Source organism: Ahaetulla prasina, chromosome 5 (assembly GCF_028640845.1).
Source record: "Ahaetulla prasina isolate Xishuangbanna chromosome 5, ASM2864084v1, whole genome shotgun sequence".
In the NCBI taxonomy this organism is placed as follows: Eukaryota; Metazoa; Chordata; class Lepidosauria; order Squamata; family Colubridae; genus Ahaetulla; species Ahaetulla prasina.
In genome coordinates this window covers 27121757-27146746 of record NC_080543.1, presented here as the reverse complement: position 1 = coordinate 27146746, position 24990 = coordinate 27121757, and the positions used below count along the sequence as shown (strand labels likewise).

Here is a 24990-nt window from a genome sequence, read left to right as displayed (position 1 = left end):
GATACAGAAGAAAAGACATACTGTAATAATTATAAAAAGAAAAAAAAGAAAATGAGAGAATAGGATAAAGGGAGAAAAATTTTAAGAGGTGGATTAATATTTATATTAATATTTGTGATTGTAATGCGAATTAAATGAATTGTATTACTATTAGTATTGTAAAAATTGAATTATGATATAAATTGTGAAATATAAAAAGAATGGTAGAGGGTTAATATGACATTATGATGTATTTAAAAGGGGTTAAGAAATGGACTTCAAATGAAATTGAAATTGAATAAGATAGAAATTTTAAAAAAGAAGATAATTAAGAGATTAAGATAATGTTTGTATCTGAAAAATGTGGTGTGAAAAACAAATCTGAAGAAATATATTATTTTTGATAAAATGGTAAAATGATTAATAGGGAAATAAGAAATGATAAATTGGTCCACCTTAGAAAATAATTGACGTTAAGAGATAAATGTAAAATGTCAAGCTACAATAAAAAAATTGAAACTAAGGATGGAAAATACTATGTTTAAATTAAAGGGTTTCTGTTCTATCCCCTCTTCGCCTCCGTCCGAGCGATGGCTTAATTAGCCAGCGCTATCAGCTCTGGCAGCAAGCTAGCGAGCGTATGCCAAGTGTCTCTGTTATCTCCCTTGATGCCGATGAGTCAACAAACAGTACTTCAGCTCTAGTCAAGCAGTTGATTTGCCTGCTATGAAGAGGCATAACAGCCCTCGCTGCTTTTATATCCTGTGGGGTGTGGCACCATGACTCAGCACTTCCTAGCCCTGCCCCACCCCTGCTTCTGTTGTTCCCGTCTCTCCTGCCTACGAAACCTAGGGTCCAGCCAGGCCTGATTGCCATCAGCTGGGTCTGGAGGCGTGGCCTGGAGGCGTGGCCTGGGGGGGAAGAGTAAGGGGACGGAGGCCTCGTTATCTTCTCCATCTGGCCTGCCTCTGGCTCCTGGAGCTGAGCTCCCGAGGTAAGCCTGATGGCCCTTCCCTCCTCACTTTCCAAGTCACTTTCTGGCAGGGGGCCCGGCTTGGGGGGCGCAGACACAACACTTTCAATAGAATAAAGGAAATAAGAGAAACAAATTGATGATTTACAAATGTGGTGATTTTGAGAAATTTATGTGATAAATGGAGAAACAAGACAATGAAATGAAATAAGATTAAGATTGGAGGTTAGGGAGGATGGTAATATTTTTTATATATTAAATATTAAATAGAGATAAAAATAAAAAGTATAAAAAATATTATGGCAGAAATTGAAATATATAAGTTATATTTGGGAAATGCTTATGTTATAAGCTGTATAATATAAAAAGGCCTGTGGACTTCAATTCCCAGAATTTGCAGCTTTGCTGGCTGAGGAATTCTGGGAGTTGAAGTCTACAGGTCTTAAAGTTGCCAAGGTTGGAGACCCCTGCCATAGACCATAGTATGCCAGGCCTACCTGTCCTCCACTGTCTTCCAGAGTTTGCTGAAATTCATGTTCATTGCATCAATGACACCATTTGACCATCACATCTCTTCATTCCCCTTCTCCTTTTGCCTTCAATCTTTTCCAATGTCTCCTCTCTTCTTATTTGGTAGCCAAAGTATTTGAGCTTCAGCTTCGGTATCTCTCCTTCTAAAGAAAAGTTAGGGTTGATTTCCTTTATGTATATTAAGCATATAACTAGAGATCTTTAGTTAAAGTTGCATTAATTCAGAGATATTAATTACAGATATTGGATTGGATCCAGGTCAGTTTTGAACAATTTATTATTCTCCAACTGTCAGACCTTCCACAAACTTAAACGTCTAAGTATTTAGGGCCGGGTTATCTACGGGACCGCCTACTGCGACCAGATACCTCTCACCGACCCGTGCGCTCTCACAGAGAGGGACTCCTCAGGGTGCCGTCAGCTAGGCAGTGTCGGTTGGCGACGCCCAGGGGAAGGGCCTTCTCTGTGGGGGCTCCCACCCTCTGGAACGAACTCCCCCCAGGACTCCGTCAACTTCCTGACCTTCGAACCTTCCGTCGCGAGCTCAAGACACATTTATTCATCTGTGCAGGACTGGCTTAGATTTTTAAATTTAGAGGGGTTTTAAATTGATTTTAATATTTATATTTGATACTTATATTTCTATTTTTAATAATTCGGGCGCTAGAATAAGTTTTTTAAGGATTATTTTAATTTGTATATTGATATTGATGTTTTATATGCCTGTAAACCGCCCTGAGTCCTTTGGGAGATAGGGCGGTATATAAATTCGAATAATAAATAAATAAATAAATAAATAAATAAGTAGAAAACAATCTTGGGCTCTGTTTGGATGCTTTCCACAGATTTGATAAGCAGAAATAGAAAAGAACATATTTAGGATGGGGGTACAAATGTTCTGGGTTTCTCTTCTACGGGAAGTATGTATTTCTTTCTTCACTAGAGCCTTATATCCCTCATCTGTAAGATCATAGTCCAATGTCCTTATCTAGTTGCCAACTCTAAACAAAATAAGGTATTATTGCTTATATTATTGCTCAATAGTAGTAACTGTGAGAGGAATCTTGGAGTCCTAGTGGACAACCATTTAGATATGAGCCAGCAGTGTGCAGCAGCTGCCAAAAAAAGCCAACGCAGTTCTGGCCTGCATAAACAGAGGGATAGAATCAAGATCACGTGAAGTGTTAATACCACTTTATAATGCCTTGGTAAGGCCACACTTGGAATATTGTGTTCAGTTTTGGTCACCACAATGTAAAAAAGATGTTGAGACTCTAGAAAGAGTGCAGAGAAGAGCAACAAAGATGATTAGGGGACTGGAGGCTAAAACATATGAAGAAGGGTTGCAGGAACTGGGTATGTCTAGTTTAATGAAAAGAAGGACTAGGGGAGACATGATAGCAGTGTTCCAATATCTCAAGGGTTGCCACAAAGAAGAGGGAGTCAAACTATTCTCCAAAGCACCTGAGGGTAGAACAAAAAGCAATGGGTGGAAACTAATCAAGGAGAGAAGCAACTTAGAACTAAGGAGAAATTTCCTGACAGTTAGAACAATTAACCAGTGAAACAACTTGCCTGCAGAAGTTGTGAATGCTCCAAAACTGGAAATATTTAAGAAAATGTTGGATAACCATTTTTCTGTAGTGGTGGAGGGTTTCCTGCCTGGGCAGGAGGTTGGATTAGAAGACCTCCAAGGTCCCTTCCAACTCTGTTGTTGTTGCTGTTGTTGTTATTATTATTATTAGCAGTAGTAGTAGTAAGAAGTGCTCTGCTAATTGATGGCAAATGTGGAATAGGAAGGTAACATGATGATTCATCCCTCTAAAGCATTTCAGGTTGGAAGATTTTAATTACCGTATATACTCGAGTATAAGCCGAGTTTTTCAGCACGTTTTTTGTGCTGAAAAACGTCCCCTCGGCTTATACTCGGGTCTATACGGCTTATACTCGAGTTTTTGTTTTTTTTCTTTTTTTCACATTTTACCGGACGGCGCGGGGAAGCCCTGCCGGTGCAGTGAGAGGGCGGGGCGGGGGAGCCGCCAGCCTTCTCAGCTGAGGGAGGGAGGGTTTCCCCAACCGGTAGGTGCCTCATTTCCCACCCTCGGCTTATACTCGAGTCCCCAGTTTACCCCAGTTTTTGGGGTAAAATTGGGGACCTCGGCTTATACTCGGATCGGCTTATATTCGAGTATATACGGTAATTAGAATTCTCCAGCGTTCTTTAAATTAGTGGTTGACATAACACAGATAAGTAATTTCATGATTTTAAAAACTGGATACTAGAGGTAATTAAAGATTTTAGAGAGAGAGAAAAAATAGAAGCCTGCAAAACGAAGCAAAGCATTATAGCAATGAAAATACTAAAACAGGCTTTTGAAGAATGGAATCAGAAATTAATAGCAGAATATCAACAATGTTAGTAAAGATATCTGCCTCTATTGATAGACTATGCCCAAAATATGTTACTGAAGAAATAACATGCAGAACACATTTTACTGACAATATAAAGTTAGTATTCAAAAGTGCATTTACAACTAACAAGAGAATGACTTGAAAAAAGATGTTTCACTGGATCTATAAAAGATATAAAAAATTAGCTGATATTTTAAAATTCAAAGGGGAAATGCAAATGATAATTCAAAAGAACAACCTGGACAATTTTTTCCTTTGGAATGATTTAAAGAAGGCTTGTTAAGATCTTGAAGAATTCTGTATGATGGACCAAAGAAGAATGAAGAGAAATCAAATCCTATGACAATATTTGAAAGAACTAAATATTAAGACTGTTAAAACAACTTTATATTTCTTTCTTTTATTTGATCAAGGTTAAAACAAGATATGTTGTTACTTCTGGCAACCCTTTATGGACTTTTTGTGGACACCAGAACTGAAAAGATGATGTTTTATGGATTTGTTTGTAGATAAGAGAAGGGATGTGGGATGGAGAGATAATTATTTGTAGTTTTATAAGGGGTGAATAGTCACCAAATTTTTTATACTCATTGAGTTGAAGGTTGGAAAGGACCCAGTATGCTGGGGTTGGAAATAGAACAGAATAGTCTGGAAATATATGGCTAGTGGGCTAGCATTTTTTATTTCATACTATATCAGCTCAGTTCAGAAACTGGCAGATTTTATGTTTTATAGTTTTCTGGCCAAGAAAAAGCAAGGCAACTTACCAAAAAAAAACCAAAAACCCAAAACACCAAAACCCACCAAATGTAAGGGTAATAAAATACAGCAAGTGTTAAAAACAGAAATTGAAATATTTCAGAAGCCAGTACTATATTTATATTAATTTGAATGGATTAAGGCCAGTAGCAAAATAAAACTTTAAAAATTTTATTTTGTTTGAGCTGCTTCTTAATGAGAAGCAGCTCAAACTAAAGTCTTCTTGAAGAACCTGCAGTGAAGGAAATTAACATAGAATACAGACCCAAATTTAGTTTATGTAATTTAGGGTATAAACTTTCACATTTTACAGCTTTAGGAGAGAGCTGTATGTCCATTCTGTTAGCTCTTTATGTGGACGATTGGTACAAATCCTTAACTGCATATCCAAATCAGTGGTGGCTTTCTATCAGTTCGCCCCGGTTCAGGCAAACCGGTAGCTGCATCGGTAGGAGGCTCTGCCCACCCGCCTGGATGTCATCGCAGACGCTTTGCGCATGTACAGAAGGTTCTGCGCATGCACAGAAGCGCCATGCACGAGCTAAGCAAGCACACACACACGCCACAGTTTCGAACCAGTAGCCAGTAAGTGAAACTCACTACTAATCCAAACTCTCTCCTAATGTGGTCATGAATAACTCACATACTGTGTTCTGGACTGGTGGAAAAGATCACAAGTTATACCAATGCCACCTAGCAGCAGTTAATGACTGATCCAGTAACTGGTGGCATTCAAAAGATTTCTATCAGGATAGATCATGTCTGTAACCTAAAAAAAATCATGTTGCCTTCTTTCTCATGCATTTTCATCTTTTTGTAATATACATGCAATAACAAATGTGTAATCTATCAGAATTCTTCCTTGAATAAATTCTTCAAGCTTCCCAATTTGGGCTGTCCAGCTTAACAAAAATGGTAACAAAATGTTGTTTTCTGCCCTCTTTTTTTCATTTAGGCAACACGAGCTGCATTAACACACCACTGTGAAAATCTGGGAGACTCACTGGGCAAAGAAAATGATATTGCTTTGATTATAGATGGCCAAACTCTGAAGTATGCCCTGTCCTTTGAAGTGAGGCAGTCCTTCCTGGACCTAGCATTGTCCTGCAAGGCTGTCATTTGTTGCAGGTAAGAATCCAACTTCAGCCCGCTGTACTCAATGGGTTTACCTTAGAGTATATACTGTATACTCAGATAAAGGCCAGTATGAAGGCTCAGCAGTTAAGACACTGGAAAACCGGCAGCCCAGGTTCGAGACTTGGGTTCCACGTGACAGGGTGAATTGCCATCCTTGCTCCAGCTCCCATCAACCTAGCAGTTCAAAAACATGCAAGATAAATAGGTACCATTTTGGTGGGAAGGTGCTCTGTCATACTGGCCACATGACTGTGGAAATATTTTCAGACAATGGCCTTGAAATGGGTGATGAATACTGTCCCCTACAGTCAGCAACGATTAGCGGACTAAAATCCGTAGGGTCTCCCTTACTTTTTATATATTGTGTATATATAGGATTATAGTTGTTAGCATAAATGGTACTGTAAGACTCTTATAGGATGGCCAGATTCAATATTTAATTTAAACATGGCAGCTTCCTTCTTTCCGTTCTGTAAAAAGTATATTAAACGTATTCCAAACTTAATGACACTATTAGATAGGTTGTTTAAAAAATATAATAGTCTTGTGTTTGCTATATAACACTTGAATTCAAGTCAACATATCAAGATAGCTTGTCACATATGGGATATATTGGATTTTTGTTTGGTTTTGTGTATCATTTTCTGACTCTTATTGGCCTTTGAACTAATAGTCTTGTTTATTTGCATTCAGTTATTATGTGCTCAGCTAATGTTCCCGACATATGGCTCCTTTATGATTGCAGCGAGAGTTTAGCAAATAGTTGAAAAAGTTATGAATATTGTTTAGCTCCTTAGCGCTGATATAAAATAGTATTCTTGGAGAAAGCGCTTCCATGCTCTATGTTGTTAACCCCAACTACTTGTTTATTTTAACTAACCTTGTTGATACAGATAATGAATAGGACATCAACGTATCTGGTGATGTACCTTCGTTTTTCTGCAAACCAAGCCCAGATTTATTGCATTTTCATTTTTAAAGATTTCTCTTGAGAGCCAGCATCAACAGTACTTTATGCCTAAAGCCAAAGAAAAAAAATACACAATATATCTTAAGTATATTTAAAGTTATGTTGAATGGCAAATGCATCTGAAGTACTGTACCCCTGTGGAAATGAAAAACTAACTCCTAATAAATGCTCCATTAAGTCCTTTGAATGCATGCTATTTTATATTGACAGTTGCGAACCATAGTCTGTCTAGAATTTATAAAATATTGTAGCATCGGGTTAAGAAATAAAGACGGACTCTAATTTTACCCTCTTTCCCCACTATTTAATTTGAATACCTCCACTATTTAATTTGAAATTTCCTCTTCCCTGTGGCAATTCTGTTTCAGCTTTCTTCCTCTGTGGCTTTAAAGAGCAGCGTCTTATTTGACATGCAGGAGTATGATTAAAGCAGCCCAGAATGGGATAAAAAATGTTTTCTTTTCTCCGCAAGCACCTGGCAAGTGAAAGGAATGTTTCTGTAAAGCCATGTAGGCTGTTAAAGGCATTCCTCATTCTCCCTGGAGAAACACCACTCCACTCTCTTTTATTTTCCCCCTCGTCAACCTCTGAAATTACATCATGTCTTTTCTTTCTCCTTTGAATCATTTTACAGAATCAATATTTTATTGCACTTTTAAACATTGTTCAGGGACACGGTGGCTCAGTGGCTAAGATGCTGAGCTTGTCGATGGAAACGTCGGCAGTTCAGCGGTTCGAATCCCTAGTGCTGCCACGTAACGGGGTGAGCTCCCGTTACATGTCCCAGCTTCTGCCAACCTATCAGTTCGAAAGCACGTAAAAAATGCAAGTAGAAAAATAGGGACCACCTTTGGTGGGAAGGTGACAACGTTCTGTGTGCCTTTGGCGTTTAGTCATGCCGGTCACATGACCACGGAGACATCTTCGGACAGCGCTGGCTCTTCGGCTTTCAAACGGAGATGAGCACTGCCCCCTAGAGTCAGGAATGATTAGCACATATGTGCAAGGGGAACCTTTTTAAACATTGTTCTGTGGGGTGTTTGGTGCCTTTGAAGGGTTTTTGCTTGTTTTTACTTTTAAATTTTCATTTTAAGACGCTCTGATAATTAAAACTGGCCACCACCATATGGAAAAGGAATGTCTAATGTTGGCATATTCTTGGCAATAGGAGGAAATTATAAGCTATCAGCCATGCTGTCAGTCAAGGAACTCTCACTAAGACTTTGGAGATGGGAATTAATTTGACTATATAGATTGCTTTTACAAAGACTGACTGACTATATGTAAAGAAAGAAGCCACAATTCAGATTTATAAGATTTCTTACAAGAAATACACTGAACCAATAATTGGGGTGACATGTATATTCAGTATGGGAGAAAGTCAAAGTGTTTTGGGGTATGCTTATTTAAAGTAGCATGCCCACGATTGTGGAAATTGTGACAATTAAGGAACAAAGTTGGAGATAAATGATTTCATGAATTTGTGAGAGTGTTACCAGTTATGTGTCCTTTCAGACATGATGTGAAAAGGACGTTTATATAAACTGCCAATGCCAGTCGAAATGGGGATTGCATCTGTGTTTTCTTAGCCAATCAACTTTTTTGTTGTTTGTTTCTTCTGCTTTCAAATGATCTTAACTTCGTACTTAACTAATCTTGCCAGAGGTGTTTTTTTGTATTCGGGGATTCTGTATGGAATTAAGAGAAAAGCAGTCTTGTGGTGTCGCATTGTAAGCTTCGCTCTTTTTTTGTATGTACATCACATCTGTGAAAAGGTCAGAGCGTGTAGTATGACAGGGCAATGCTGCTCTTGTCATTTTGATAAAAAGGACGAATCCCGCAGATGCCTCTGAACTCCATAGGTTGAATCTGTGATCTCTTGCATACAAAACAGGGGGCTGTTTGAACTTCAGGGCCATTGTAGTATGTGCCACCTAATGTAGTCTCAAGCGTTCCTACAGTGGTTGTGTGGGAAATTGGGGCTGAATGTCTTTATTATTATTATATTGCAACTATGTTATAATTTCAGTTAACAATGCAAAGAAGACAAAAGAAGAACTCTTCCTTCTCTCTTTCTTCCTGCCGCCACATAGAAGAAACCTCTCTAATCTTGCTCGCAAAATAAGTCTCTGAAATCATATGCTAAAATATTTATGCTCAGGCTTTGTTCCCTCAGTGACCAACTCCTGCCTGGTTATTGTAATTTCATTTAGATTGTTTTTTAATTTATAAATTACATCAGAAAATATCGAGAAGCCCACTATTATCAACATGGTGACTTCATTATAAAAGATGCTCCCCTTTGGCCTATGACTTAAATTATAATATATTTCTGATTGAGAATATGCAAACTTGAATAACATTAATTGGTCCCAAAGAAAATTATGTATGTGTTCTATTTTTCCATATATAGTCCTTTGACCATCCCTCCCTGCTCCCATCTATCAGCTATTGAATTATCAATGCTTATTATCTAGTTCTACCTCTGACAATTCATGACAGCCCGATGCTTGTCTCCTGACTTTGAAAACCATAAGGGAAAGATCATTCTGGCAGCTTTCATATGTGCATGTAATTAAAGGTGGAGGAAATATCGGGAAAGCAGTCAGATCTGCTGCATCCCAAAAGTTTTCCTTGCTGACCACTTGGAAATCGCCCCTTTAAACTGAATGTAATTGATTTTTTTTCACAGATTCCTTATACAAGTCCCTCCTTGGGGACACATGTAAAACATGTTGCAACTCTAATTTACTATGCTTGAGGTGGCAAATTTATCTCCCTTCTTTCTTCCTTTCCCCCCTCCCCTCAAATCACACAGGGTTTTTCACTTGGAGGTTTAAAGCTAGTGATTTCTGAGTTTTATTATCCTTGTCATCTGCAACACTTTGCAGAATCAGCAGGAAAGCTGAGTTGGTTACCCACAGGATAGCCTGGTTTCTGTTCATCCTTGTTAATCAGCTCCCTTAGCTATAACAGGGATCTTTAGCATATCAGAACACAATTGTTACTGTGTTTGAAATAGAGATGGACAACTCTTTTCAGATTAAGCACAGCATTTTGTTAGGAGTCACCGTACAAAATGGGTGATGTAGAAGAACAGGCAAAGCAAGGGACCAGAATTAATAGCAATAGTACTTAGCACTTAGACTTATATCTTACATACCATTTCCCGGCAGTGGTGGGATTCAAATAATTTAACAACCAGTTCACCCAGGGTCAGGTTGGCTGTCATGGGAGGCATGGCCCATCCCCATCCTCCAGCTCCGCCGCACATGCGGGACAAGGCTCCCATGATGGCCAATCTGATCCTGGGCGAACCGCTTGTTAAATTTCCACCGTTTGCAAAAAGGATGTTTCTGAGGGTGCTTGTCTGCACATTGGTCTCAAGGCTGTTTCAGACTTCTGGACGCAGCTCCTTTAAAAGGCGAGGTTTTCAAGGAACATGGAGGGGGGATACCATAGAGACAAGGAATTGATGTTCCTGAGAGCTCGCACGTGGGAAGGTGAAGAATTGAGGGAAAGTGGAGGGAGGGATTCCACCCTCCCCATGAAGTTGCGCACAAGGAGTGTTGGTGAGTCTGCAGGCAAAAGTGAGAGGGGTGAGGAATTAAGTTGGCAGCATGATCAAAGCTGGGCCCAATGTAGGAGAGACTGCGGGTTAGTTTGCCCAGGCAAATTATAACACACACACCCTATCAAAGTGGATCCTTGGCGCTGCGCTGCACTGCAATGGAGAAATGGGCAACAGAGCAGCCGGCATGAGGGAAGGTGGAGGAGCAGGGAGAAGAAAGTGCCTTTGGAACATGTGGGTACTCCATCCCTTTATCCCATTCTCTCATTTTCTTTTTTTCTTTGTTTTCTCTTTGCTGACCTTTAATTTAGCATGTTATTTTTAAGCTAGTTTTTAATAACAGCACACTAGAGACTCATATAGTATCACCTGTCCATCTGTAAATAAGACTTTTAGAACCTATTGTGTACAAACTAACATCTTAAATATGTACAGCAATAGAATCAGTAATCCGGTCTCAAATTGCTCTACCCAATTTTAGTTAATCCAAGTTAACGAAGATACCTTTGAAAATCCCGAAAGGAAATGTTTCTTACCAATAATTTCTTTCTTTCTTTTTTTTCAATTAGCTTCCCATGGAATAGGCAATTTAGGTAAAATACATTAACTGAGACAGGCCATATTCAGGATACCTTAAAAAAAAACCCAGTCAATTATTTTGTAATGCAGATTACTAGTAAAACACCCGCTCAGCGTATTAGAGTTTGAGAAAATAGGGTCTTACCTTTCAAGGGAATGTGATTAATTGCTCAATATTTGCATGCCAGTTCAATTTTTAAATAGCTGAATTAAGCTCAACTTCTTCTCTTGGGGGATTGTCTTACAGGGAACTAACCATACTTAAGGGAGTTCCCCCCCAGGATTTTAGACTGCAGATTCCCTTTCATAACTTCATCCTATTATTCTAATTGTAAGATTATTCATGCAGTCATCTTCCACCTCTTTGGTTCAGGCTTAGGATAATAACACACATACCTAAATTGTGGGATGATTTAGCTTCTTATATTAACAAATCTGCTTCCAATTTTCTAGAGCTTATTTTCACCTTTGAATTATTCAACATCTATTTTTAAGAAGCCATTTAGTACATACCTCTGTAACTCCTTTTTCTTGGTAAGAGACAAAATAATAATAATAATTGGACAGAGTGGGTATTTGTTTTCCATCTTTGAATGAGACAACTCCGAAAACTTCGTCAGTTGTACTTTCAGTTCTTTCAGAGATACTCAACTTGAAATCAATCAATGCTTGATTTCCAGTGTTAAAAATGTCCAGGATTGGAGCACCTACAACTTCTGGAACGACTTGCCTCCTCCTAAACTGGAGGGGTTTAGGAAGAGACAATCATTTGTCTGAAATGGTATAGGGCAGGGTATCAGACTTGATGTCATTGAGGGCCGCATCAGAGTTGTGTTTGACCTTGGGGGACCGGAGTGGGCGTGGCCAGGGTGGGTGTGGCCAGCTCAATGTCACTGGTGTCGGGGGTGCCTGTGGCAGCCCCAGCGCTCTGTCAGAGAAAATGGTCTCCCAAGCTCCGTTTTCAGCTGCAACAGCCTCCTTCAACCCTCTGCCTCTGTTTTTGCAGGCAGAGGTACCGTGGCCCAGTCCTTCACTGTTTCCAGGGTGGTCTTGGGGGCCAGATCTAAGTACCCTGTGGGCCGTATTCAGCCCCTGGGCCTTGAGTTTGACACCCCTGGTATAGGGTTTTGTGCCTGAGTAGAGGGTTGGACTAGAAGATGTCCAAGGTCCCTTCCAACTTTGTTATTCTGTTTCATTGCATGAGCTTGCAATGCACATATGTTTGAGGGCTATGACAAGTTATGAATTTTTAGTTCATATCCAGTCCTTGCAACGTTCAGCCATCTAATGCAGCAGCCCCCAACCTTTTGGGCAGCAGGGACCATGGAGAGAGGTTTTTCTGTGGACCAGAGGGGGCATGGTTTTTGCCTGCTGCCTGTATCCTACGGGTGGGGTTTCACTTCTTTGTGCAGACTGATCTTATGTATCTCTTAATCCTAACTCTTAATATCCAGATGTGACTATTGAGTTTCATTTTTTCCTTCTCCAGATGCTACACTTAATGAAATACTTTTCATTTTTTTTGGTAATGCAGAAATATTGTTCCCAGTGGATGGCTTGATGGATGGGTAGATGGTGGGGTGGGCAACTGGATGGATAATGTTTGGACACAAAGTCTTTATTTGAAGGCAAAGTCTTCGAAGAATAGGTTTTATTGAACTTTGTTCTGTCTGAAATTAAATAAACATTATCATTTAAATATGTAAGAAAAAAGAGAAAATTGACATAATTGCTTCTGTAATCTACACAGGGCAGCTGAACATAATTTTGGAGATACTTTTACTTAAAAACATTTATCTCCTGATCTTCAACAAATCATTTCCAGATCAAAACAATAAAAACAAATAAATAAAATCCTAGCGTTTACAAATTAAATTCTATGGATTACAAATTTTGTCTTACATTATTTTTATTTCCTAGGTTGTTAAGTATCTTGCTTTTATATAAACTACATTTCCAATAAGGAAAACACTTGGAAAAAAATGAAATAGCTTAGCAAAAATATTTCACAGCAGAATATCTCCTTATGGCAACATTAAGATTTGCAAGTTTCTGTCCTGGAGTCAGAAGAAAAAGGAAAAAGTTGATATAATTTGTGCTGCCCCATCACTCTGCAAATTTTAGTGCTCCCAAGCACTGAGTCTGGTTTATGTTGCTGCTCCTTATAGATTTATCCTTTTTTCTACTTGTTTGTATATTTTACATTTTTTATAGTCCATCCAACTCAAAAGACTTGAAGGCAAGAAGTTAAAAGACAAGAAGTTAAAAGACAAGAAGTTAAAGTTACAAAGGTAACAATAGAAATAAATTAAAAGTATATGTATTTTAAAACAGTAATATATTAAATCAACCCGCTCTGAAGATGAAAATCAATAAAACCTAGTTTAAGGTTGCAGGTCAGTTTCAGGACAGAGGTAGACCTCCTCTTTCCTCTACCGTCATCTACCAATAAAGTAATACCAATAGAAAAAAACAACTGTCTGTTGCTCTCCAGAATATATATAACTAGCTGAATACCCGTGCTCTGCTACAAAACTATGTGATCGGGCTTGCTAAATCAACACCTACAGCTTGAAAATTAATGAGTAGTTAGATCGGCCTCTCCTCTCCCCTTCTCTCCCTCAGCCTTGCCCCACAGAAGCCTTCCCCATCCTATCCCCCTTCTCTCCCTCAGCCTTGCCCCACAGAAGCCTCCCCTATCCTATCCCCTTCTCTCCCTCAGGTTTGCCCCACAGAAGCCTATCTTATCCTATCCCTTCTCTCCTTTAGGCTTGCCCCACAGAAGCCTGTCCTGTCCTAGCCCCTACTCTCCCTCAGGGTTGCTGCACAGAACCCTCTCCTCTCCTATCCCCTTCTCTCCAGTTATTTTCAGGTTGGGAGGGGGAGTAGAATGTCTAAGTAATTAGTATCAGAGCGTGTTAATAATAATATAAGAAATACTAATGATTTGATGGTCATTTTGAAAAATCCTTTCTTAGCGAGCACCTAGAAGCCAAAAGGAACTTATGTGCCAAATTTCAAGTTTGTAGGCTTTACAGTTCTGGAGATTTTGTGATCGTGGTGTGAGTGGTTTTCGCTTTTATATATATAGATAAGGCAAAATTGAGATACAATGGTTTATTTCTCCCAGATCATTCACTCAAATTTTTGTTTACTTTTTGGCCATAGGATTACTGGGGGTGGGAGGAATAAATCTGAGTGAGCAAATACATTTTGGTTCATATCCCACTTCAGCAGCCTCACCTGAATTCAAACTAATGGCTTGGTCCTTATAATCCAACACACAACATCTGTACATCTCAAAAGAAATTAATCTATTATGTAGGACTAAAATCATCTAAAAGTCTTTTCTTCTTGCAAAGCTTTTTAAATCCTGCATTTATCTGCTGGAATAGCAGTAATTCCATTTCTGTAGCGTTAGTTTAAATCTTACATAAAAAGTAATTGCATCATGGTAATTTTACCTATAATCCCAGAAATATGTATAGTATTTGACCTAAATTATGAGCAAGATGTATGTCTCAAAATGTCACCAAAATTGCAATTAATGCTTCCTCTTGACCATCATTTCTGTTATTGGCATTTCTGTGTTTTCCACATTGGTGAGGATATTTTCATGCGTCTTTTTCTCCTTCTTAAGAAGCATTCTTGTCTGTTTCATGAGCTCTGGCAATCAGACAAATGTTGCCTAAATGCCTTCATGGAAGATGCAGATAAGGATTGGGGTGATGAGTAATATATTCTGCAATGTTGAATTACATTTCAGCTAGAAGCAGCTTAACTTTAAAACCAACTAAAGTAAAACAGTAAAAAAATTATATATTGGCAACAGCTGCACTTAGGAGGCAGAATTGGCTGAGACTTTCCATTTTAACTTGTCTGGAAAGTTACTTCCAGACCTCTTTTTATGTACTTCTGTCAGTATAAAACTTTTGAAATTTTATGCACTTCATCTTTATTTTATTGTTTATTAATGTCTTGACCATTTACAAATAAAAATTACATGCAAGGCAAGGCAAGTTATAAATAAAACCCTACATATTTAAAGATGCACTAAGTAGACTCATACCATTTGCTCAGTGTAGGGTACCCTGACGGGTAGATAGAAAAGCCTTTGCTAGTCATTTGAGCTCTTAAGAGTCCAAAACCAGACATTATCTATACCAAGGTTTCACTTTGTTCTTTGGTTTTGAGACTTCTTTGCTGAAAAACATGCAAGAAATAATGCTTGTGAGTTCTTAAAATATTTTTCTCCCTGAGAAAGGATTCTGCTTGTCTGCCATCTTCTTGGGATGCTTCATTCATTCGTTTGTTCATTCATTCATTTGTTCATGTTTTCATTCATTCTTACTTCCTGTTTACACACTATCTCCTGTATCCATACATATATCTACAAGTCCATGGATACATAATAAATAATAAACAAACAAATTTACAACAACAGCAACCAAAATAAAGATATACTTGCAAATACCAGATCATCATCCTAGTAAGGTCTTTAAAAAAAGATCTTTATCAACTCCTATAAAGTGGTAAAAATTGGTAAGTCTTGTTTCACATGGAAGATGATGCCTTAATGTTACAATACCAGCCTAGCTTTGATCCCTGCATTTCACAAAAATGGGAAGTCACTAAAAATCTGCTTTCCAGAATGAAAGTTACAGACAAGTCAATTTCAGCTGAAGAAGATAATCCTGCAAGGAGCTTTGTTATGATTTTACTGTGAACCATGCCCTGTTATTATGCTAAATAAGCCCCAGGAATCTTATATTCATGTAAATGTGCACAGGAGTCAAGCTGAAACATTGAATTTGGTGAACTTTCTCTTGAACTCTTTAATAGAATAACAAAGTTGGAAGGGACCTCCAATCCCTGTTCAAGCAGGAAACCTTATACCATGTCAGACAAATGCCTGTCCAATCTCTTCTTAAAAACCTCCAGTGATGGAGCACCCACAAGTTTCGAAGGCAAGTTGTTCCACATTGTACTCACTATACAGAAAATTTCTCCTTAATTCTGGGTTGGATCTCTCTTTGATAAGTTTCCATCCTTTGCTTGTTGTCCTGCCTTCTGGTACTTTTGAGAATAGGTTGACCCATTTGTAACTGGCCTTTAGATATTAGACACTGCTATCATAGCACCCCTTGTTCTTCTTTTCATTAGACTAGACATACACAATTCCTGCAACCATTCTTCATATGGTTTAGCCTCCAGCCCCCTAATCATCTTTGTTCCTCTTCTCTGAATTCCTTCTAGAGTCTCAACATCTTTTTTATATCAGGGTCACCAAAATTGGATGCAGTATTCCAAATGTGATCTTGCCAAGGCATTATAAGGTCATACTAAGACTTTAAGTGATGTAGACTGTATTCCTCTGTTAATGTAATTTTTCTTCAACTGCAGCATACTACTGGCTCATATTTACAAGTGATTGTCCACTAGGACTGCTAGATCCCTCTCACAGTTATTGGTATTCAGTTTAATTCTATTTCTATTTATTTACTTCCTATCTGATGAATTATTCAATCTCTTCCATCCTAACCAACCCTTTTGTGGCCGATGTATCATTTATATAGCTGCCCATCTCACAAATGCAAAGTGCCATAATATCCTGGACCATTTTATACACATATTCTTTGCAGAACTTGCTTATTAGAAATTCCTGCTAAAGGGAGAAAGTAGCCAGTTTTCCAGTGCTTAATAAAGGTATTAAGTGTTTAATAAAGGTATAGGGAACTTCCTGGTTGGCTCCGTTGGCAATGGAGGTGATCTTTCTGGTCACCAACCTCTGGATCGTGTTGGACTGCTAGGACAGCGACAATCAGCTGTCCAGCAGTTCGGAAATCCCCCTCTTCGGGAGAAGAAGCGGAGGTGAGCAAAAAGAAGCAGAGGTAGAGCTTCCCTAGAGCTCCTGGAAGATACCAGGGGGCTCGAAGGGTTAAGCCCCCTCAGAACTTCAAAGTGCTCCAGATCTGAGGCTTTTTTCCTGCTCCGGCAGACCTAATTGCCGCGACCAACTTCCGGGACCAATTTTAACTTAAAGAAGATAATACCGGACTGAACAGAAACAGGAGAGCTCTAATTATAAAAGCAAGTAATCAATCAATTCCCTGTTATTTTTTTTTTTTTTAAGTTTTGGATTTGACTTCAAAGTGAAAATGGCGATCGTTCTTTAATGAGCTACGCAGTTGAAAACGAAAGTGTTACAATTCTCTGTCTGCTGTTTATTGCTGACGGCCAGCTGGAAATTTTTTTTAAACATTGTAATGAGAAGGGAGAAGAGCTCGAGATATTGAGACTGATTTTAAAATTAAAAAAAAAAGACTTAAAAGGTTTATACGTAATATTAGCCGGGACCAATTTTAACTTAAAGAAGATAATACCGGACTGAACAGAAACAGGAGAGCTCTAATTATAAAAGCAAGTAATCAATCAATTCCCTGTTATTTTTTTTTTTAAGTTTTGGATTTGACTTCAAAGTGAAAATGGCGATCGTTCTTTAATGAGCTACGCACTTGAAAACGAAAGTGTTACAGCTCTCACTGCCTGGTGTTTATTGCTGAAGGCCACCTGGAACTTTTTTAAACATTGTAATGAGAAGGAGAAGAGATACTGAGGCTGAAAAAAAAGACTTAAAAGGTTTATCGTAATATTAAGTTAAAGAGAAATTTTAAGAGATGGCAGCAAAACAATTAAAGTTAACTGTTACAAAACCCCAGGAACATTAACACGAGTCTCTCCAGCACATACAGCAGATACAAAATCACTAAATTTGGAAGCACTTCAGGATAACCTGAAAGAATTTATGAAAGAATCTCTTAACGATGCTATGAATTGGCAAACTTCCCAGATAGAGGATAAGTTTAAATTAATTACAGAAGAAATGTCAGAGATGAAAAAACAGATGTTAGAAATTCAAACTGGAAATAAAGAAGTTAAAGAAGGTTTGGTGTCAGCAGTACAGGGTCTGGCATCAAATGTGATTTTATTGGAGCAGGAAGTAGAAGAAATAAAGAAAGTTAATTTAAAATTGGAAAATGAGATTGAGGCAGTTCAATGTAAAATGGATAAAGTTGATGATGAAATTGTTTTGGTACAATATAGAGCTATGGAACTTGCTTTACGAATCCGTGGACTTAAAGAATGTAAAAATGAGAATTTGAAGCAAATTTTTTTGGAGGCCTTTGCAGAGATTTTGGCAGTTCGGCCAGTAGATGTGGCCTTTTATATTGATAAAAATTATCGTGTGAATTCCTGGATAGCAAGACAAAGAAATCTTCCCAGAGACATTGTTATTTATTTTACTACTAGAACAGTGAGAAATGAGATTCTACAAGCTTCTTTTAAAGGAGACAAGATTCAAGCGGCCAAGATATTTTAATACTAAAGGAAATTCCCCAAAATGTTGAGAGGTAGGAAGGAGTTTGCTTTTTGGTGAACGAACTTAAAAAACGTCAGATTGAGTATAGATGGGACATCCCAATTGGTATAATAGTTTACTATGAAGGGAAAGCACATCGTCTTAATACAGTCAGTAAAGCACAAGTTTTTTATGCTTATGTGCTTAAAGTTGAAAGTCCACCATCTCCGGATGGTAGGAGAAAGGAAGGTGAAATTAAAGAAAAAGAAGTGATAGTAATGGAAGAAGACCTTTTACAAGCGTTGGATGTGTCTAAGATGGGATCAGAGATTCCAAAAGAGCCAAGGATGACAAGAGCAGCTGTCAAACGCAAGGAACAAGAAGAAAAGGCTCAACAGGCTCAATCTGCTATTACCAAGATGGAAACAGTGGGAGGAGCAAGGCCCAAAGAAAGATATGATTTGCGGCTGGTGCTTCAAAAGTTTCGATTGCTGATAATGGCAATTAGACTTTTATCTTGGAATGTCAATGGATTAAACTCACCACAAAAGAGAAGAAAGATATTTCATTATTTGAAGCAATTTAAAATGACATTGTATGTTTACAAGAAACACATATTAGAACATTAGACCAGAAATATTTGATAAATTCAAATTGGGAATACATTTTGTTGCATCTGCTACAGAAAAGAAGAATGGACTAGTTGTTTATATAAAGAGTAATTTATCTGCAACATTAATTGAAGCGGATAATCAAGGAAGATATATTGCTATTGAACTTTTATTGGAAGGAGAAAATACTTTTAATAGGAGTTTATGCACCAAATCAACAACAAGAAAAATTTTATAAGTTTTACATAAAAGAATAACATCTTGGGATTATAAAACTTATATATTAATGGGTGATTGGAATGGAGTGATGGATACCCAGAAAGATAAAAGAAGTCTTAGAAATATTTCCAATCGTGTAAAACTGCCAAAGGCATTCTTTGATTTGATGGAAGATTTAGAATTGAGAGATGTATGGCGAGAACGCAATGAAAAAGAGAGAGATTTTACATTTTTTTCTGACAGACATCAATCTTTTTCTAGGATTGATTTCATTTTAATTACTAATGATTTGTTTTTCAGAGTGAAGAAGACAAAAATTTGTTCTAGAACCTTGTCTGATCATAGCCGGTATGGATTGAGTTAGATCGGGAAAAAGAGGCCAGGAGGTCGTGGAGGATGAATGAGAACTTGTTTAAATATGAACAAAATGTAAATGAATGTAAAACTCTAATGAAGGAATTTTTTTCTTTGAACATGGATAAAGGGACACCTATAGAGATAGTTTGGGACACCAGCAAAGCTTATATGAGGGGAATTTTATTAGAGATGAATAATAAATATAGAAATAGACTGCACAAAAGGCGAAAAGAACTAGAAGAGGAAATTAAAAGGAAGGAGCAGTTATTGGTAGGCAATCCAGGAGATAGTAAAACAAAAGAGTCAATAAATATATTAAGAGGTCAATTTAATATGTTAATGGCAGATCAGGTGGCAACTAATTTACAATATGTAAGACATAATTTGTTTAATAATTCTAATAAACCTGGAAGGTGGTTAGCATATTTATTAAGAAAGAAACAGAAACGACGTATAATTGATAAAATAGAATATAGAGGTAAGGAAGTATATCAGCAAAATTTGATTAAAAAAGCTTTTTTAGAATATTATACTAAGTTATATTCTAGAGATGTGATTAGTGATAAAGATATAGATAGATATTTACAGGACCACGGTATTTTAGAAATTACAGTAGATCAAAGGAAGAGTTGAATCAATTAATTTCTTCAGAGGAAATAGTGTTTGCAATTAAGCAGCTTAAAGCGAATAAAGCACCAGGTACAGATGGCTTGACAACTACTTATTATAAAAATTTACAAAATGAGATGATTGTACCACTTAAGGAGTTATTTAACAGAATACAAAGGAGGAGAAGCTCCTCCTTCATGGAGGACAGCTTTTATTTCATTAATACCTAAAGAAGATCGAGATGGTGTTAAACCAGAGAATTATAGGCCAATATCGCTTTTAAATACTGATTATAAGATATTTGCTAAGATACTAGCGAATAGATTGATGCCACTGATGAATCAATTAATTCATAATGACCAATCAGGATTTATTAAGGGGAGACAGATGAGATATAATATGAGACAAATTGTAAATTTACTTGAATATTTGGAAGGAAACAGCCAGGTTTCAGCAGCATTCCTCTTTTTGGATGCCGAAAAAGCTTTTGATAGATTGGATTGGCAGTTTTTGTTTAAAGTAATAGAAAAAATGCAATTTGGGGATTATTTTATTCAAGCAATTAAGGCTATATATCAAAAGCAAACAGCTCAAATAATAGTAAATGGTGGATTAACAGAATCTTTCAAGATTGAGAAAGGGACTAGACAAGGATGTCCCTTGTCACCATTATTATTCATTCTAACTTTGGAAATATTATTGAGTAAGATACGTGGTTTAGATCGAATAAAAGGAATTAGAATTAAAAATCAAGATTATAAATTAAGAGCGTTTGCAGATGATTTGGTTGTTTCTTTATCTCAACCAATACATTCAGCTGTATATTTGATGGAGACAATTGATCAGTATAGTAAGGTATCTGGGTTTAAAGTGAATCAACAGAAGACAAAATGATAATTAAAAATATGAATACACATCAGAGGAAGAATTAGAAAGAATAACTGGATATGAAGTAGTTAAAAAGGTTAAATACTTAGGAGTATACATTACAGCATCGAATGTAAAATTATATAAAAACAATTATGAGGTATTGTGGGGAAAAGTAATTAAAGAAATGGAGAAATGGAAGAAGTTACAATTATCATTGTTGGGAAGAGTGGCAGCTATAAAAATGAATGTTTTGCCTAGATTTTTATTTTTGTTTCAAATGATTCCAATTTTGAAGAAAGATGCAAATTTACAAGAATGGCAAAAGGATTAATAAATTTGTATGGAAGGGTAAAAAACCGAGGATAAAGTTAAAAATAATGCAAGACGTTAGGGAAAGAGGGGGTTTAAAAATGCCTAATTTGAAATTGTACTATGATGCAGTTGTTTTAACTTTAATTTCTGATTGGATTAATTTAACAGAGGAAAGGATTTTGAATATAGAAGGTTATGGTTTGTTATATGGATGGCACGCATATGTAATATATGACAAGAAAATTGATAAGACATTTAAGAATAATATGGTCAGAAGTGCGTTGTTGAGGATTTGGAAAAAATATCAATATAAGTTAGATGGAAAGATACCAATATGGACCAACCCCAGAGAGAATATAAATATATTACAAAAAATGGAGGTTATCACTTACAAAGAGCTTTTGACTATGGAAAAAGGGGAATTACAGTTAAAATCTAGGGAGAAATTGAGGGATGAAGGAAGAAATTATACATGGTTCCAGTATGGACAATTGCAATCTAGATGGAAAATAGATCAGAAAATTGGTATAAGGCAAAGTGATGATAATCTGGTAAAACAAATAAAAGATCAAGGTCAACAGCATATAAAGAGATTATATAATGTATTGGTTGAAATTGATTCAGAAATGGAGTTGGTTAAAGATTGTATGGTAAAATGGGCACAAAATTTTCAACAACCTATAATGTTAGAAACATGGGGAAAAATTTGGGTGAGGAATGTTAAATTCATGCAAGCACAAAATTTAAGAGAAAATTTTATAAAATGTTTTATAGATGGCATTTAGATCCTAAAAACTGTCATGTATGTATCCAAATGTGAAAGCAAAATGTTGGAGATGTGATTGTGAGGATGCTACCTATTATCATATATGGTGGACTTGCAAAAAGTTAAAGCCTTTTGGATTAAAAATATGGTGGATTATGCAGAACATTTTGAAAAAGAAGATCAAGTTTGTTCCACAGTTCTTTTATTAGGAATAATCTCAGATTGCACTGTTATAGAGACAAAACTGATTCTGAATTTAATAACTGCTGCAAGATTATTGATTGCACAATATTGGAAGAAAGAAGACTTACCTAGAAATGGAGAATGGAAGAAGTTACAATTATCATTGTTGGGAAGAGTGGCAGCTATAAAATGAATGTTTTGCCTAGATTTTTATTTTTGTTTCAAATGATTCCAATTTTGAAGAAAGATGCAAATTTACAAGAATGGCAAAAGGATTAATAAATTTGTATGGAAGGGTAAAAACCGAGGATAAAGTTAAAAATAATGCAAGGCGTTAGGAAAGAGGGGTTTAAAATGCCTAATTTGAAATTGTACTATGATGCAGTTGTTTTAACTTTAATTTCTGATTGGATTAATTTAACAGAGGAAAGGATTTTGAATATAGAAGGTTATGGTTTGTTATATGGATGGCACGCATATGTAATATATGACAAGAAAATTGATAAGACATTTAAGAATAATATGGTCAGAAGTGCGTTGTTGAGGATTTGGAAAAAATATTAATATAAGTTAGATGGAAAGATACCAATATGGACCAACCCTATAGAGAATATAAATATATTACAAAAAATGGAGGTTATCACTTACAAAGAGCTTTTGACTATGGAAAAAGGGGAATTACAGTTAAATTCTAGGGAGAAATTGAGGGATGAAGGAAGAAATTATACATGGTTCCAGTATGGACAATTGCAATCTAGATGGAAAATAGATCAGAAAATTGGTATAAGGCAAAGTGATGATAAATTGGTAAAACAAATAAAAGATCAAGGTCAACAGCATATAAAGAGATTATATAATGTATTGGTTGAAATTGATTCAGAAATGGAGTTGGTTAAAGATTGTATGGTAAAATGGGCACAAAATTTTCAACAACCTATAATGTTAGAAACATGGGGAAAAATTTGGGTGAGGAATGTTAAATTCATAAGCACAAAATTTAAGAGAAAATTTTATAAAATGTTTTATAGATGGCATTTAGATCCTAAAAACTGTCATGTATGTATCCAAATGTGAAAGCAAAATGTTGGAGATGTGATTGTGAGGATGCTACCTATTATCATATATGGTGGACTTGCAAAAAGTTAAAGCCTTTTGGATTAAAAATATGGTGGATTATGCAGAACATTTTGAAAAAGAAGATCAAGTTTGTTCCACAGTTCTTTTATTAGGAATAATCTCAGATTGCACTGTTATAGAGACAAAACTGATTCTGAATTTAATAACTGCTGCAAGATTATTGATTGCACAATATTGGAAGAAAGAAGACTTACCTACAATTGGAGAATGGATTAGTAAAGTATCAAATTTAGCAGAAATGGCAAAATTTCTGCCTACTTGAAAGACTGTACACAAGAAAAATATATATTGGAATGGAGGAAGTGGATTGATTATATTCAAAATAAGTATCAGATTAAAAATATCAATTAGTTTTTGAGTGAAGTTAGGAATTACTATGTATTAGTTTAAGAAAGAAGGAATTGATAGTGTGATGGTGTGAAATGGAATATGTTTTATGTTATATTTTAGATTATGTTTGTTAGTTACAATACCCTGTATTCTGTTCTGGGAAGTCTTCGGGGAATGAGGCGGGAAGGGAAGACTATAAATTGATTGGTTGCCATTGTACAGGAATAATGGTAGAATTAAACAAGTTGGAATGGTGTAATGTCGGGACTGCTCGCAAACACTCCCGAAGGAAAGGGTAAGGAAAGAGGAGTAAAGAAGGAAGAAAGTAGGTAGGTAGGTGGGTAGGGAGGAAAGAAGGAGGAGAAGAAAGGATAGGAGGAGGAGAAGAAGGAGAAGATAGAGGGTTAGAAAGGATGGTAGTGAGAAGTGGGAAAGAGGAAGGGAAGTAGGAAAGCGAGGAGAAGGTGGTGGGGGAAGTTTAAGAAGGATGAGAAGGGAAGAAAGGATTAAAGGGGGGAGTGGCAGTCGAGCAGCCCTGATTGAGTATAATTTGAGTATAGGACTGATTGTTGGATAAGTGATTGTATTGTACACTGGTCAAATTGTGGGAATTATTATGGAAAAATAAAAATTTTGCAAAAAAAAATAAAAAAAAAATAAAGGTATAGGGATGCGGTGGTTCGTGGCTAAGATGCTGAGCTTGTCAATTGAAAGTTCGGCAGTTTAAATCCCTAGTGCCATGCAACGGGGTGAGCTCCCGTTACTTGTCCCAGCTTCTGCCAGTTCGAAAGCATGTAAAAAATGCAAATAGAAAAATAGGAACCACCTTTGGTGGAAAGGTAATAGTATTCCGTGCACCTTTGGTGTTTAGTCATGCCGGCCATATGACCACGGAGACGTCTTCGGACAGCGCTGGCTCTTTGGCTTTGAAACAGAGATGAACACCATCCCCTAGAGTCGGGAATGACTAGCACATATGTGCAAGGGGAACCTTTACCTTTAATATAGGTATGTAATGAAGGCTCATGAGCTCCTATATTGTCTTTCAATCAAATCTTTATTACAGTCCTAGACCATCATAGCTCATACATATATATAGATATATAGATATAGATATATATGTATGTATGTATGTATCTATCTCTGTGTGTGTGTGTGTGTGTGTGTTTGTGTATTTAATAAAAGTACTGACATTGAAGGCTACCCTAGTAGTACCCCTATTGCAGTAGTACACTTTGAGACATTTTCCAAATGACTCACATGTTAAAATATTATATTCCCAAATCAGCAAGAAGCAGGACAGAAATTTCCACGCTCCAGTTACT

General features: G+C 36.8%; 1 protein-coding gene across 1 annotated transcript in view; it reads left to right on the top strand.

Moving 5' to 3' along the window:
• Positions 1-24990, top strand: part of ATP8A2 (ATPase phospholipid transporting 8A2) — a gene marked incomplete at its 5' end in the record, with an annotated part of 398725 nt that overhangs the window by 119948 nt on the left and 253787 nt on the right. The window contains one exon of the mRNA XM_058185167.1: positions 5610-5782. Within this exon, the coding sequence (XP_058041150.1) occupies positions 5610-5782 (173 nt within the window). The remainder of the gene's footprint in view (positions 1-5609; positions 5783-24990) is intronic.